At 39.6% G+C, this 14,668-nt stretch overlaps 1 protein-coding gene and 1 long non-coding RNA gene across 3 annotated transcripts; one reads left to right on the top strand and one right to left on the bottom strand.

Annotated features, from left to right (window-relative positions):
• Window positions 1-7,495: 7,495 nt before the first annotated feature.
• Window positions 7,496-13,958, bottom strand: LOC139571045 (uncharacterized). 2 transcript variants are annotated; one of them, XR_011674227.1, is made up of 2 exons: window positions 13,389-13,958; window positions 7,496-8,253 (listed from the first exon to the last, which is right to left on the bottom strand). It is a non-coding gene; the product is annotated as an uncharacterized lncRNA (long non-coding RNA). The 2 variants fall into 2 exon arrangements; XR_011674226.1 differs by lacking the exon at window positions 13,389-13,958 and adding an exon at window positions 11,333-12,445.
• Window positions 8,097-10,442, top strand: LOC139570978 (zinc finger protein ZFP2-like). Its single transcript, XM_071393392.1, has 2 exons — window positions 8,097-8,295; window positions 8,684-10,442. The coding sequence occupies exons 1-2, from the start codon at window positions 8,097-8,099 to the stop codon at window positions 9,919-9,921; spliced, it is 1,437 nt and encodes a 478-aa protein (XP_071249493.1). The 3' UTR covers window positions 9,922-10,442.
• Window positions 13,959-14,668: the final 710 nt, after the last annotated feature.

Genomic DNA, 14,668 nt, shown 5'->3' with positions numbered 1-14,668 from the left:
AAGCTCTATTTTTGTCTCATCAGACCACATGACCTTCTCCCATTCCTCCTCTGGATCATCCAGATGGTCATTGGCAAACTTCAGACGGGCCTGGACATGCGCTGGCTCGAGCAGGGGGACCTTGCGTGCGCTGCAGGATTTTAATCCATGACGGCGTAGTGTGTTGACAGGTGTCTTTTATACAGGTAACGAGTTCAAACAGGTGCAGTTAATACAGGTAATGAGTGGAGAACAGGAGGGCTTCTTAAAGAAAAACTAACAGGTCTGTGAGAGCCGGAATTCTTACTGGTTGGTAGGTGATCAAATACTTATGTCATGCAATAAAATGCAAATTAATTACTTAAAAATCATACAATGTGATTTTCTGGATTTTTGTTTTAGATTCCGTCTCTCACAGTTGAAGTGTACCTATGATAAAAATGACAGACCTCTACATGCTTTGTAAGTAGGAAAACCTGCAAAATCGGCAGTGTATCAAATACTTGTTCTCCCCACTGTATTAGTAAAGAGGGGATTATGTGGGGGACTGACTGGTTTCTGTTGGGGGGGGGGATCAGTGGAGGCTTCTCAGAGGAGGAGGGGAGGACTATCCTCAGTGAATATTTTTGTTGTTGAAAAATTCAAATTGTAAAAAGTTGATTTAAAAAAGGTTAGCTTCATACTAAATATAAAGACATGAAGTAATTGATTAAAACAGACTACTTTGCAATGAATGTCTACAGTAGCCTCAACAGCACTCTATAGGGTAGCATCATGGTGTAGCCGGAGGACAGCTAGCTTCCACCCTCCTCTGGGTACATTGACTTCAATACAAAACCTAGGAGGCTCATGGTTCTCACCCCTTTCCATAGACTTACACAGTAATTATGACAACTTCTGGAGGACGTCCTCCAACCTATCAGAGCTCTTGCAGCATGAACTGACATGGGGTAGTGGGTTTTTAATGAGTGTAGGGGGCAGCTGCTGAGAAGTACCTGGGTGTACAAGATTTTACTGCAGAAGAGTTAAGATGTTTTGAGATTTTAAAAAATATATACAGTTGAAGTCGGAAGTTTACATAGACCTTAGCCAAATACATTCAAACTCAGTTTTTCACAATTCCTGACATTTAATCATAGTCTATCCTGTTCTATGAAACATTACAATAAAGACCCACACTTTATCCTGTTCTATGAAACATTACAATAAAGACCCACACTCTAACCTGTCCTATGAAACATTACAATAAAGACCCACACTCTACCCTGTCCTATGAAACATTACAATAAAGACCCACACTCTACCCTGTCCTATGAAACATTACAATAAAGACCCACACTCTACCCTGTCCTATGAAACATTAGAATAAAGACCCACACTCTAACCTGTCCTATGAAACATTACAATAAAGACCCACCATTTATCCTGTCCTATGAAACATTACAATAAAGACCCACACTCTACCCTGTCCTATGAAACATTAGAATAAAGACCTACACTTTATCCTATGAAACATGTTCAGTTGCTGCCCTCTTAAACCTGACAGATGTGTTGAAGCTCTGCTCTAATGCTACACATGGTGTATGTCTTTTTGTACCATTATCCTGTTGAGGGGGTGCATGCACAATGTGATCAAATACTCTACTATCATGGTTTTGATATGTTCTATATGTTTCACCATGTTAACAGGAATTGAATAAATGTACAACCTTTTGAGTTTTGTCAATTTTCTGAAGATGCATATAATTATAGTAGACTATATTTTGTGCTATTCTTACTTGATCTGATCATAGGGCAATAGAACATAAGTAGTTGCCTATATAATGTTTTACAGACATCTCCCATAATTTAAGAGGTACTTAATGGTGTTCTACAACTCAATAAATTACTTTGCAATGACCCAGTGTCACAAATGGCTTCTATTGATTGTGCAGCATACCCTGGGAGAGCATTGGATTGTTATATAGCTGGGCACATTGGTAAACTAATGTTAGCTAGCCATGCTGCCTCATGCTAGTTGTGTTAACCCCAGCTATAGATGTGTTTCATTACTGGTAGCTAGCATGTTTTCCCTATCAGTGAGCATTGCTTTGGTGATTGATTCGATGGGTAGTCATGGATACAGCACACTAATGATTACACAGTCAACGACGTGTGCCTCACCATGCAATAATTACTCCAAATGCATCTTTATTATTTATTACATACCTTTCAACGTCTGTTGGAAACTGGAAAAGGGGATTGTGCTTCCTTCCATTTTACAGTAAACAAGGTATTTATTGATGACATATGCTTCTTATCGTGAAGAAAAAGTTGATTCACAGAAGGAGTACTAGTAGTGGGAAAACTTACAAAGAAATCGATTTCTTTCTATTTTAACCAAGTACCTATTGTTTTTATTTGTGAATTAGCTAGCCAGCTAGATATCTACTTGGGACAAGCTAGCTACCGCCAAGAAGAGGATGAAGACCATTTGTGCCCTACTGAATATGCATGACGTTGATTAGGAAAACGCCCACTATCTAGTGCACTCGTCCTAAACAAAGGCATCTCTATAAACAATTAGGTAAATCAAGTCTACCAAACTTAGTGTACTCTGTTTGTTATAGATTCTAGTTTTGGAAACAGAAAACTGTATGGAGATCAAATGTTCCATTGATGAGAAAATTAGCAGAATGCCAGACAAAATCCATCTAGCTCAATCTTCTCCCACTGCCGGCAAACGGGCTTCCTCTCACTACCAATAACGGATGTCTCAAATGTATACATCCGGTGAAATATCTGTCTCATCTATCTGTGTCTGCACAGTGAAGACTCGGAAGTATACATGCCCTAACTATCATTAGCTAGCTTTTGTGTCGATATCAGCTGTGGTTGTCTGCTAGCTAGCTAATGGCGGAAGATTTGTGTAAAAAAAACTCCCATAATCAATTACAGCTAGTTACCTTTTCTTTGCCTTTTCGTTAGCTAGCTTTCAGCTGACTTGTGTTAGGAAGCTAGCTACAGAGGCTAGATGCTTGACTTTGGACAAGCAAGCTAATGTTAGTTAATGGCAGCTGTATTGTTACCTAGCATCCAAGTTGCTTACCAGTTTAGATAGAACTCTGTAATTTGTCTTAAAATAAATTACAAATATCAAAAATGCTAAAAAATGGTAGCATATCATTGGTTCTTAATGCACAGAAATGTGCATGTGAGAGAATAAATTATAAATGTAATAAAAAATGTTGCATCTACAAAATGTGTCAATCCGACAAGTCCAATGGTCACTTTATGGAAGCTAAGTACTCCCTGATAAAATAAAGGTTCAATACAAATAAGTGTTTTAATCCAATGCAAGAATTTGAGCAAAACAGGCAAAATAGACTATAATGTAATGGAATATCACAAAATACTAAATAATAATTGTCCAAATACATTTTCTTGAAAGTGCGTATGTAGTGAGATACGTATTTCATAAATACCTCTCAAAAATAGTAATCATTTGAAAGGGGGCAATTAACTAGCAGGACTAGCACATCGTTTCCCATGAATTAAAGGCTATCGAGCAAGCATTTTAGCCAGGTAGCCTAGAACATCAAAAACGTATACTGTATGATGGAGTCATAGACAGTTCAGGGAACATGAATGAGGAGAATTGCATTTCTCAACAAATTGGGTGAGTCAACGTTTTTTTCTACATGCACGCACACAGAAATCAGTACCATGGATAAGACATCATATTTAGCTTAGGTTGATCAGACTAAATCGTTTTTGGTATCTTTTAATTGTCACTGTAGTAAACTATGCATAGGTGATTAGATGATGTGTAAGTGGTGCTGGAATAGTGAAGGCAGACCCTGCTTTCTTTACGACTTGCGGTAACTAAATCAACAGTTATTTAGGAGTTCGAAAATGTCGGAAACATTATTATTGAGCAGACAACGCAAATATCACAACACATAGGTTGTAATATGGCTCTTTTTTTCTAGCTTGGCTTCCGGCGGGATTTTACCCACACACCGCTACTGCAGCTTTGGCCTCATTATTTCTCCTTGATTCTGACTTTACCTGCTCGTTACGGATTGCCTTGTATCAATATGTGTGCGATAGGCCAGTAGGCTACCTTGATGAAGGACAACAAATCCCTAGTTTTTATTACCACGATTATTTATTTTGTCCAGACGTTAAAAAGGAAAGAATGAATATGGAAGATCGAAGATGATAACTAGACATGTTATACACCACAGTAGGCATACTGTTAATAAAAGTAAACCATATTTACCCAATCCATCATGGAAGCTATTCTTTCTTCAGCGTTTCTTCAAATAAAAAAACGTGACAGTAAATATGTGGCTAGCCTACACCACAGTTACTTTGTTTGTCACAGATAGAACAGGAAAATTAAACGTCCTTTTAAATATCAAAACTCGATTTAAGTTGTGACAAATACATGTCTGATTTAGGCTAATCTTACTTCTGAAACATCCTGGATACGGTTTTACCTGATCCATTAAAGTCAATAAAACGTTCAACAGCCTGTTCACCAAGAATCGTGTTGTCTGTTTATCGTCTACCTCCACCCGAGAGTCTGTTGGAACAACGTCCTCTTCAAGAGTCCAGATAGTGTTATTTGTCTGGGGCCCAGTAAGGGTCGCCTATAAAACACCAGACTGATTACAGCAGCGAACCAGTAAAACCCGATGTATGTTCAATCCGACGTCTGCAGTGCCCATACATTATTTACAGCATGCAACCTTGTTAAAGCAAGTTCACTTCCAAATGGAAGTCCTACATTTCACAAACATAGCTAGCTAGCTACATCAGTTCAAAACCAAATTGTCACACTGCTACCTTAGAATACATGCAATGCAATATACTTTTTCAATGCTAGCTAGCTACTCCATAGTCCAACCTACGGTAAGAGCTAGCCATATTGCACTGTCAGACAGATTTGTTTTGGTCGCATACACAGCGAAATGCTTGTGTTCCTAGTTCCAACAGTGCAGTAATATCTTACAATTTATAACAGTACACACAAATCTAAAAGTAATAGAATGGAATTAAGAAATAAATATTAGGACGAGCAATGTCAGAGTCCACAGTATAAATACAGTACATTCTTGAGTATGTGGACACCCCTTCAAATGATTGGATTCCGCTATTTCAGCCACACCCGTTGCCGACAGGTGTATAAAATTGAGCACCCAGCCATGCAATCTCCATAGACACACATTGGCAGTAGAATGGCCTTACTGAAGAGCTTGGTGACTTTCAACGTGGCACCATCATAGGATGCCACCTTTCCAACAAGTAAGTTTGTCAAATTTCTGCCCTGATAGAGCTTCCCCGGTCAACTGTAAGTGCTGTTATTGTGAAGTAGAAACGTCTAGCAGCAACAACAGCTCAACCGAGAAGTGGTAGACCACACAAGCTCACAGAACGGGACTGCCGAGTACTGAAGAGCGTAGCTCGTAAAAATCGCCTGTCCTCAGTTGCAACACTTCCTACCAGGTTCCAAACTGCTTCTGGACGCAACGTCAGCACAATAACTGTTTGACAGGAGTTTCATGATATGGCTGCCAGATGGTCCTAAGGAGGGGGTCATTTCATATCAAATTTCATTGGTCACATACACGTTTAGCAGATGTTATTGTGGGTGTAGCGAAATGCTTGTCGCCCCCCTCATATCTTTACCAAACACAGGCAGGAACCAAGTATTATTTATGACACTAAGACAAGATTAACATTTTCACGGCTGCTCTTCATTTATAAAATGTAAGTGTAGGAGGTCTAACCACACACCAGCGAATACACACTGGAGAGAAGCCTTATAGCTGTGATCAGTGTTAGAAGAGCTTTGCTCGAGCTTCCTCCTTGACTAGACACCATCGAACACACCGTGGAGAGAAGCCTGATAGCTGTGATCAGTGTGGAAAGCGCTTAAGTCAATCAGGGAGCCTGAATTCACTCCAGTAAACACACACTAGAGAGAAACCCTATGTCTGTCTATGTGGAAAGAGGGCCAATGAAAAAACACCAGAAAACAAAAACATCTCCATCCTATACCCGACAGCGGTTATAGATCCCTAAATTAAAGGCTCTATAGAAAACATCTCCATCCTATACCCGACAGCGGTTATAGATCCCTAAATTAAAGGCTCTATAGAAAACATATCCATCTCCCATTCTTAAACAGTTGCCTTAGTCTGATCACCACGTTAACCTCTGTGGAGCATAATAAAGAAAACAATCTCTAGTTTCTAAAACCGTTTCAATTTTGTCTCTGAGTGATACAGAAGTCATTTCACAGCACTTTCCATGACCAAGAACATAAAATCAAGATGTGTTATGCTGGCTTCAAAGCTCTGCCTATATATGGTCGTGCCCCCTATGACCAGAAACACACTTCATTCGCCTTCCTCTGGTTGTCAAGAGGACGTCAGAGGAGAAATTCTTTGTTTATCTGGGACTGACGTGAAATAGGAGCCATTTCTTTGGCGTGACCGACAACTTCCGGTTTACTGAATCGCTCGAATTGGAGCTGCGATTTTGTACTGTTTTGCTGGCGTTATGTATGAAAACTATCTCCGTGTCGAATTTTGTTTGATACATGTGACCATATCATCGTAATGTATGTTTTTTCAATATAGTTTAATCAGATTATTTGAATTTTTCCGGGAGTTTTGCGGTGTTCCGTTGTCTGATTTTAGTATCGTTTGAGAAATCCGTGCCACTCGACCGGTACCTGTGCTAAATGGAGTGGGAAAGGAACATGTCTGAACGGAACCAACGACTCATCTTGACAAAGGACACTTTGATCAACATTCTGATGAAAGATCAGCCATAGTAAGACCCAATTTACGATGTTATATCATATCTGTTTTGCATGTGAACTTGCCGTGGGCGCCCAGCCGAATCTGCCTGGTATAGCTATGCTAATTTAGCGCTACATTTTGTTTTCGTTATAAAACATTTAATAAATCTGAAATATTGTTTGGATTCACCAGATGTTGGGCTTTCAATATCTGTACGCTGTGTATTTTTCTGAAATGTTTTAAAATGAGTAATTAGTTATATGACGTTGGTCTCTGTAATTGTTCTGGCTTGGTCGGCACCTTTTCAGATTGCAGCTGCAATGTAGAACTGTGATTTATACCTGAAAAATGCACATTTAAAAAAAAAAAAACTATGCTATACCATAAATATGTTATCAGACTGTCATCTTATGAAGTTGTTTCTTGGTTAGTGGCTATATATATTTTTATTTCGTCGAATTAGTGATAGCTACTGACGCAGGAAAAAGCTGTTGGGAGTAAAAATATCGTGTCCTTTGCTAACGTGGTTAGCTAATAGATTTACATATTGTGTCTTCCCTGTAAAACATTTTAAAAATCTGAAATGGTGGCTTTATTCACAAGACCTGTATCTTTCATCTGGTGTCTTAGACTTGTGATTTAATGATATTTAGATGCTACAAGTTACTTGTGACGCTATGCTAGCTATGCTACTCAGTGGGGTGGGGGGTGCTACCGGATCAGGGTTGGTGACTCGTGAGAAGAACAAGCTGTAAATGGCACCAGAAAGACGTGGCTCTATTGTACATGGGGATAACTGTATAAATTGACATTCATTTAATTTAGGGTGTAAAGTAAAACCAAATTGATGGATTTGGCTCTAAATACTACATCATAATGAGCAGCAGTAGTTCAGGTGTTTAGGTTTTTCCTCTCTGGTTATTATGACAAATCACGTTTTCGCAGGTGTTGGCGTCCTCTGAATTTTGGAAAGGGGAGGGGACATTTGGCCCGTATCTTGAGAGGGTGGAGCTCCTCGTTACAGCGTCTCTTAAGCTCTCCTAACACGCATGAACCCAGATCTAAATAGAGCGGCTGAACAATTACGTGAGACATTAGTTCTGGGTTAACCAAGATTAATTCAGGGGTGAAAGATGTGTTCAACTCCAATGAATGCTCAATCAAAGCTTCTGAACATAAGATGGGGCATTAGAATTGTTGTACATTTGTGGAAAGTACTGAACGGTTACACACTTCAGGAGAAAGGAGGTATTATAAGGATGCAGCCATCAACCAGAGATTTAGACTAAAGTAATCAAATGTTTGGTCTAATGATATTCTATGTACTTTACTTCCTGTGGTCACCAGGACAGAGCTAGTCCCTCCACCATGCCGGAGTCCCCAGGTTGCAACTCTCCTGGTAGCACCTTACTGCTGGATCTGAAGAGGGTGTCTGTGCGACTGGTCGACTGCAGGAAAACACCAGGGCAGAGTGGAACTGTGAGAGAAGGACACGAGGAGGGAGATTTGATTTCATCAAGTAAGAACAATGGGGTGTGTGGATGAGACTACAATCTGCTTCTGTAACTTCTGTTAATTCATTGATTAACAGTATACATGTATGGAGGGGGGTGTGCCTAATAAACTGCCCACTCCACTGAGTGTATATTGATGATCAGGGCGGCAGGTAGGTTAGTGGTTAAGAGCGTTGGGCCACTAATCAAAGGGTTGCTGGTTCGAATCTCTGAGCCGACAAGGTGAAAAATCTGTCTGTGCCCTTGAGCAAGGTACTTAACCCTAATTGCTCCTGTAAATTGCTCTTGATAAGAGCACCTGCTAAATAACAAACAATTCAAAAAAATTCAAAAAGATTTTGGAAATATGGGTCCATAAACAAATACTAACTATTCAATGTCTTTATTTTACAGGGAACACCCCTAACCATCGTTCTCTTAGTGGGAGGGGCTTATCGTCTGGGGAGCCTCAAAAACATGTTGCTGACAAGACAGAGAAGAATGTCAACAGATCAGAACATCTCAAGAAACACCAGCAGAGACGTATAGGGAAGAAACCTCACCACTGCTGCTCTGACTGTGGGAAGAGTTTCACAAGCCAGAGTGGCTTCATTATTCACTGTGATCAGTGTGGGAAGAGTTTTGCTGCATCTAACACCTTCAAATCTAATGTAAGAATTCATACAGGGGAGAAGCCTTACCCCTGCCTTGATTGTAGGAAAAGCTTTGTTCGTGCAGGATCCTTAACCATACACCAGCGTGTACACACTGGAGAGAAGCCTTATAGCTGTGATCAGTGTGGAAAGAGCTTCAATCAGTCAGGCCACCTGACTAAACACCAGCTAATACACACTGGAGAGAGGCCTTATAGCTGTGATCAGTGTTGGAAGAGCTTCAATCAGTCAGTCAACCTGACAACACACCAACTAACACACACTGGAGAGAAACCTTACAGCTGTGGTCAGTGTGGAAAGGGCTTCAATCAGTCAGGCAGCCTGACTATGCACCAGCGAACACACACTGGAGAGAAACCTTATAGCTGTGATCAGTGTGGGAAGAGCTTTGCTGTAGCTTCCAGCCTGATTAGACACCAGGTAATACACACTGGAGAGAGAACTTATGTCTGTCTATGTGGGAAGAGCTTTGCTCTAGCTTCCTACCTAACTACACATCAGCGAACACACACTGGAGAGAGGCCTTATAGCTGTGGTCAGTGTGGAAAGAGCTTTGCTGTATCAGGAAAACTAACTAGACACCAGCGAACACACACAGGAGAGAAGCCTTATAGCTGTGATCATTGTTGGAAGAGCTTCAATCAGTCAGTCAACCTGACAACACACCAACTAACACACACTGGAGAGAAACCTTACAGCTGTGATCAGTGTGGGAAGAGCTTTGCTGCAGCTTCCACCCTGAATCGACACCATCGAATACACACAGGAGAGAAGCCTTACAAGTGTGATAATTGTGGAAAGAGCTTCAGTCAATCAGGGAGCCTGAATTCACACCAGCGAACACACACTAGAGAGAAACTCTATGTCTGCCTGTGTAGAAAGAGCTTTACTCATTTAGGGTATATTAGAAAACACCAAAAAGCAAAAATGTGCCATATTTCATCTCAGTCCTATCCGACACCGGCACCAGATCCATAAATAAAGGATCAGTAGAAAACATCCAGTGAACAGTCATATCCATCTCCCATTCTTAAACAGTTGTCTCAGTCTGATCACCATGGTAACCTCTGGAGGATAATATGCAGCTCTGATCTAGGATCAGGTCTCCACTGTGTCTATGTAATATCACACATTGGGATCTAAGTGGATAAATGTTATCATAGAAAATGTTATAGGGAACTGGGGGGGGGGGGTTGATAATTGTATCTTTCATACACACATTATACTATTATTATTAACAATAGGTGTATATTCATGTATTCAATTGATTAATATATTCAATTAATTATCTTCTAAACAAGAAGTTATCACTTAAATTGTAATCTATATTGATTAAAATGTTCCTAAAACTAATCAATAATACATTGGATAATAATATCCATGAGGTCCAGGTAAGAACTATGCATACTGTGTCTTGTAACAACGGTTAATGTAATAACGTTTATTACATGATGTAATAAATGTAATGTAACTGGTAAATGTAATATCTTGTTGCTTAATATGGTAATGTAACTTATTACATTAAGTGGAAAAAGTTATCAGGTGAGTAACAACTTTTTAAATGAATAACGTAATAACTTCAACCGATCATGTAATAACACCTAAACCAATGTTTTAAGTGTTACTTCACTAATGTTAATGCACATACCACCCTCCACCAATTGCAAACCCACACACACAAACCTATGAACCTGTACTCGTACACTAACACAAACAAGCACACATGAATATAAAAAAGACCTGAATTCATCTGGAGGCCTTAAGGTCAATGTCCCTAGAGTGTAAAATGTGTTCTATCATTGCAGCAATGGTAGCTTTCTGTGTGCTATCACTATTTCTATTCATCCCATTACATTTTTTGATAGCATCCAGTCAGCCAACATCAGCGCAGAGGATGTCTGATGTAAGGTAGCTAACGATCTAGCTAGCTAGCGAACTACATTTGTTTATCTAAACTAACGTCTTGCTTGCTTTCCTGATACGCTGGCTAGACATTCCAAAGCATATCAATGTAAATAGCCATCTGTTATTTGGCTATGTTATTTGTAACTTTGCAAGCTCGTTAGGTACTTTGCAATGACCCAGTGTCACAAATGGCTTCTATTGATTGTGCAGCATACCCTGGGAGAGCATTGGATTGTTATATAGCTGGGCACATTGGTAAACTAATGTTAGCTAGCCATGCTGCCTCATGCTAGTTGTGTTAACCCCAGCTATAGATGTGTTTCATTACTGGTAGCTAGCATGTTTTCCCTATCAGTGAGCATTGCTTTGGTGATTGATTCGATGGGTAGTCATGGATACAGCACACTAATGATTACACAGTCAACGACGTGTGCCTCACCATGCAATAATTACTCCAAATGCATCTTTATTATTTATTACATACCTTTCAACGTCTGTTGGAAACTGGAAAAGGGGATTGTGCTTCCTTCCATTTTACAGTAAACAAGGTATTTATTGATGACATATGCTTCTTATCGTGAAGAAAAAGTTGATTCACAGAAGGAGTACTAGTAGTGGGAAAACTTACAAAGAAATCGATTTCTTTCTATTTTAACCAAGTACCTATTGTTTTTATTTGTGAATTAGCTAGCCAGCTAGATATCTACTTGGGACAAGCTAGCTACCGCCAAGAAGAGGATGAAGACCATTTGTGCCCTACTGAATATGCATGACGTTGATTAGGAAAACGCCCACTATCTAGTGCACTCGTCCTAAACAAAGGCATCTCTATAAACAATTAGGTAAATCAAGTCTACCAAACTTAGTGTACTCTGTTTGTTATAGATTCTAGTTTTGGAAACAGAAAACTGTATGGAGATCAAATGTTCCATTGATGAGAAAATTAGCAGAATGCCAGACAAAATCCATCTAGCTCAATCTTCTCCCACTGCCGGCAAACGGGCTTCCTCTCACTACCAATAACGGATGTCTCAAATGTATACATCCGGTGAAATATCTGTCTCATCTATCTGTGTCTGCACAGTGAAGACTCGGAAGTATACATGCCCTAACTATCATTAGCTAGCTTTTGTGTCGATATCAGCTGTGGTTGTCTGCTAGCTAGCTAATGGCGGAAGATTTGTGTAAAAAAAACTCCCATAATCAATTACAGCTAGTTACCTTTTCTTTGCCTTTTCGTTAGCTAGCTTTCAGCTGACTTGTGTTAGGAAGCTAGCTACAGAGGCTAGATGCTTGACTTTGGACAAGCAAGCTAATGTTAGTTAATGGCAGCTGTATTGTTACCTAGCATCCAAGTTGCTTACCAGTTTAGATAGAACTCTGTAATTTGTCTTAAAATAAATTACAAATATCAAAAATGCTAAAAAATGGTAGCATATCATTGGTTCTTAATGCACAGAAATGTGCATGTGAGAGAATAAATTATAAATGTAATAAAAAATGTTGCATCTACAAAATGTGTCAATCCGACAAGTCCAATGGTCACTTTATGGAAGCTAAGTACTCCCTGATAAAATAAAGGTTCAATACAAATAAGTGTTTTAATCCAATGCAAGAATTTGAGCAAAACAGGCAAAATAGACTATAATGTAATGGAATATCACAAAATACTAAATAATAATTGTCCAAATACATTTTCTTGAAAGTGCGTATGTAGTGAGATACGTATTTCATAAATACCTCTCAAAAATAGTAATCATTTGAAAGGGGGCAATTAACTAGCAGGACTAGCACATCGTTTCCCATGAATTAAAGGCTATCGAGCAAGCATTTTAGCCAGGTAGCCTAGAACATCAAAAACGTATACTGTATGATGGAGTCATAGACAGTTCAGGGAACATGAATGAGGAGAATTGCATTTCTCAACAAATTGGGTGAGTCAACGTTTTTTTCTACATGCACGCACACAGAAATCAGTACCATGGATAAGACATCATATTTAGCTTAGGTTGATCAGACTAAATCGTTTTTGGTATCTTTTAATTGTCACTGTAGTAAACTATGCATAGGTGATTAGATGATGTGTAAGTGGTGCTGGAATAGTGAAGGCAGACCCTGCTTTCTTTACGACTTGCGGTAACTAAATCAACAGTTATTTAGGAGTTCGAAAATGTCGGAAACATTATTATTGAGCAGACAACGCAAATATCACAACACATAGGTTGTAATATGGCTCTTTTTTTCTAGCTTGGCTTCCGGCGGGATTTTACCCACACACCGCTACTGCAGCTTTGGCCTCATTATTTCTCCTTGATTCTGACTTTACCTGCTCGTTACGGATTGCCTTGTATCAATATGTGTGCGATAGGCCAGTAGGCTACCTTGATGAAGGACAACAAATCCCTAGTTTTTATTACCACGATTATTTATTTTGTCCAGACGTTAAAAAGGAAAGAATGAATATGGAAGATCGAAGATGATAACTAGACATGTTATACACCACAGTAGGCATACTGTTAATAAAAGTAAACCATATTTACCCAATCCATCATGGAAGCTATTCTTTCTTCAGCGTTTCTTCAAATAAAAAAACGTGACAGTAAATATGTGGCTAGCCTACACCACAGTTACTTTGTTTGTCACAGATAGAACAGGAAAATTAAACGTCCTTTTAAATATCAAAACTCGATTTAAGTTGTGACAAATACATGTCTGATTTAGGCTAATCTTACTTCTGAAACATCCTGGATACGATTTTACCTGATCCATTAAAGTCAATAAAACGTTCAACAGCCTGTTCACCAAGAATCCTGTTGTCTGTTTATCGTCTACCTCCACCCGAGAGTCTGTTGGAACAACGTCCTCTTCAAGAGTCCAGATAGTGTTATTTGTCTGGGGCCCAGTAAGGGTCGCCTATAAAACACCAGACTGATTACAGCAGCGAACCAGTAAAACCCGATGTATGTTCAATCCGACGTCTGCAGTGCCCATACATTATTTACAGCATGCAACCTTGTTAAAGCAAGTTCACTTCCAAATGGAAGTCCTACATTTCACAAACATAGCTAGCTAGCTACATCAGTTCAAAACCAAATTGTCACACTGCTACCTTAGAATACATGCAATGCAATATACTTTTTCAATGCTAGCTAGCTACTCCATAGTCCAACCTACGGTAAGAGCTAGCCATATTGCACTGTCAGACAGATTTGTTTTGGTCGCATACACAGCGAAATGCTTGTGTTCCTAGTTCCAACAGTGCAGTAATATCTTACAATTTATAACAGTACACAAAAGTAATAGAATGGAATTAAGAAATAAATATTAGGACGAGCAATGTCAGAGTCCACAGTATAAATACAGTACATTCTTGAGTATGTGGACACCCCTTCAAATGATTGGATTCCGCTATTTCAGCCACACCCGTTGCCGACAGGTGTATAAAATTGAGCACCCAGCCATGCAATCTCCATAGACACACATTGGCAGTAGAATGGCCTTACTGAAGAGCTTGGTGACTTTCAACGTGGCACCATCATAGGATGCCACCTTTCCAACAAGTAAGTTTGTCAAATTTCTGCCCTGATAGAGCTTCCCCGGTCAACTGTAAGTGCTGTTATTGTGAAGTAGAAACGTCTAGCAGCAACAACAGCTCAACCGAGAAGTGGTAGACCACACAAGCTCACAGAACGGGACTGCCGAGTACTGAAGAGCGTAGCTCGTAAAAATCGCCTGTCCTCAGTTGCAACACTTCCTACCAGGTTCCAAACTGCTTCTGGACGCAACGTCAGCACAATAACTGTTTGACAGGAGTTTCATG

This window comes from Salvelinus alpinus, chromosome 1 (genome assembly GCF_045679555.1).
Source record: "Salvelinus alpinus chromosome 1, SLU_Salpinus.1, whole genome shotgun sequence".
Classification (NCBI taxonomy): Eukaryota; Metazoa; Chordata; class Actinopteri; order Salmoniformes; family Salmonidae; genus Salvelinus; species Salvelinus alpinus.
This window is presented reverse-complemented; position numbering and strand designations above follow the sequence as displayed.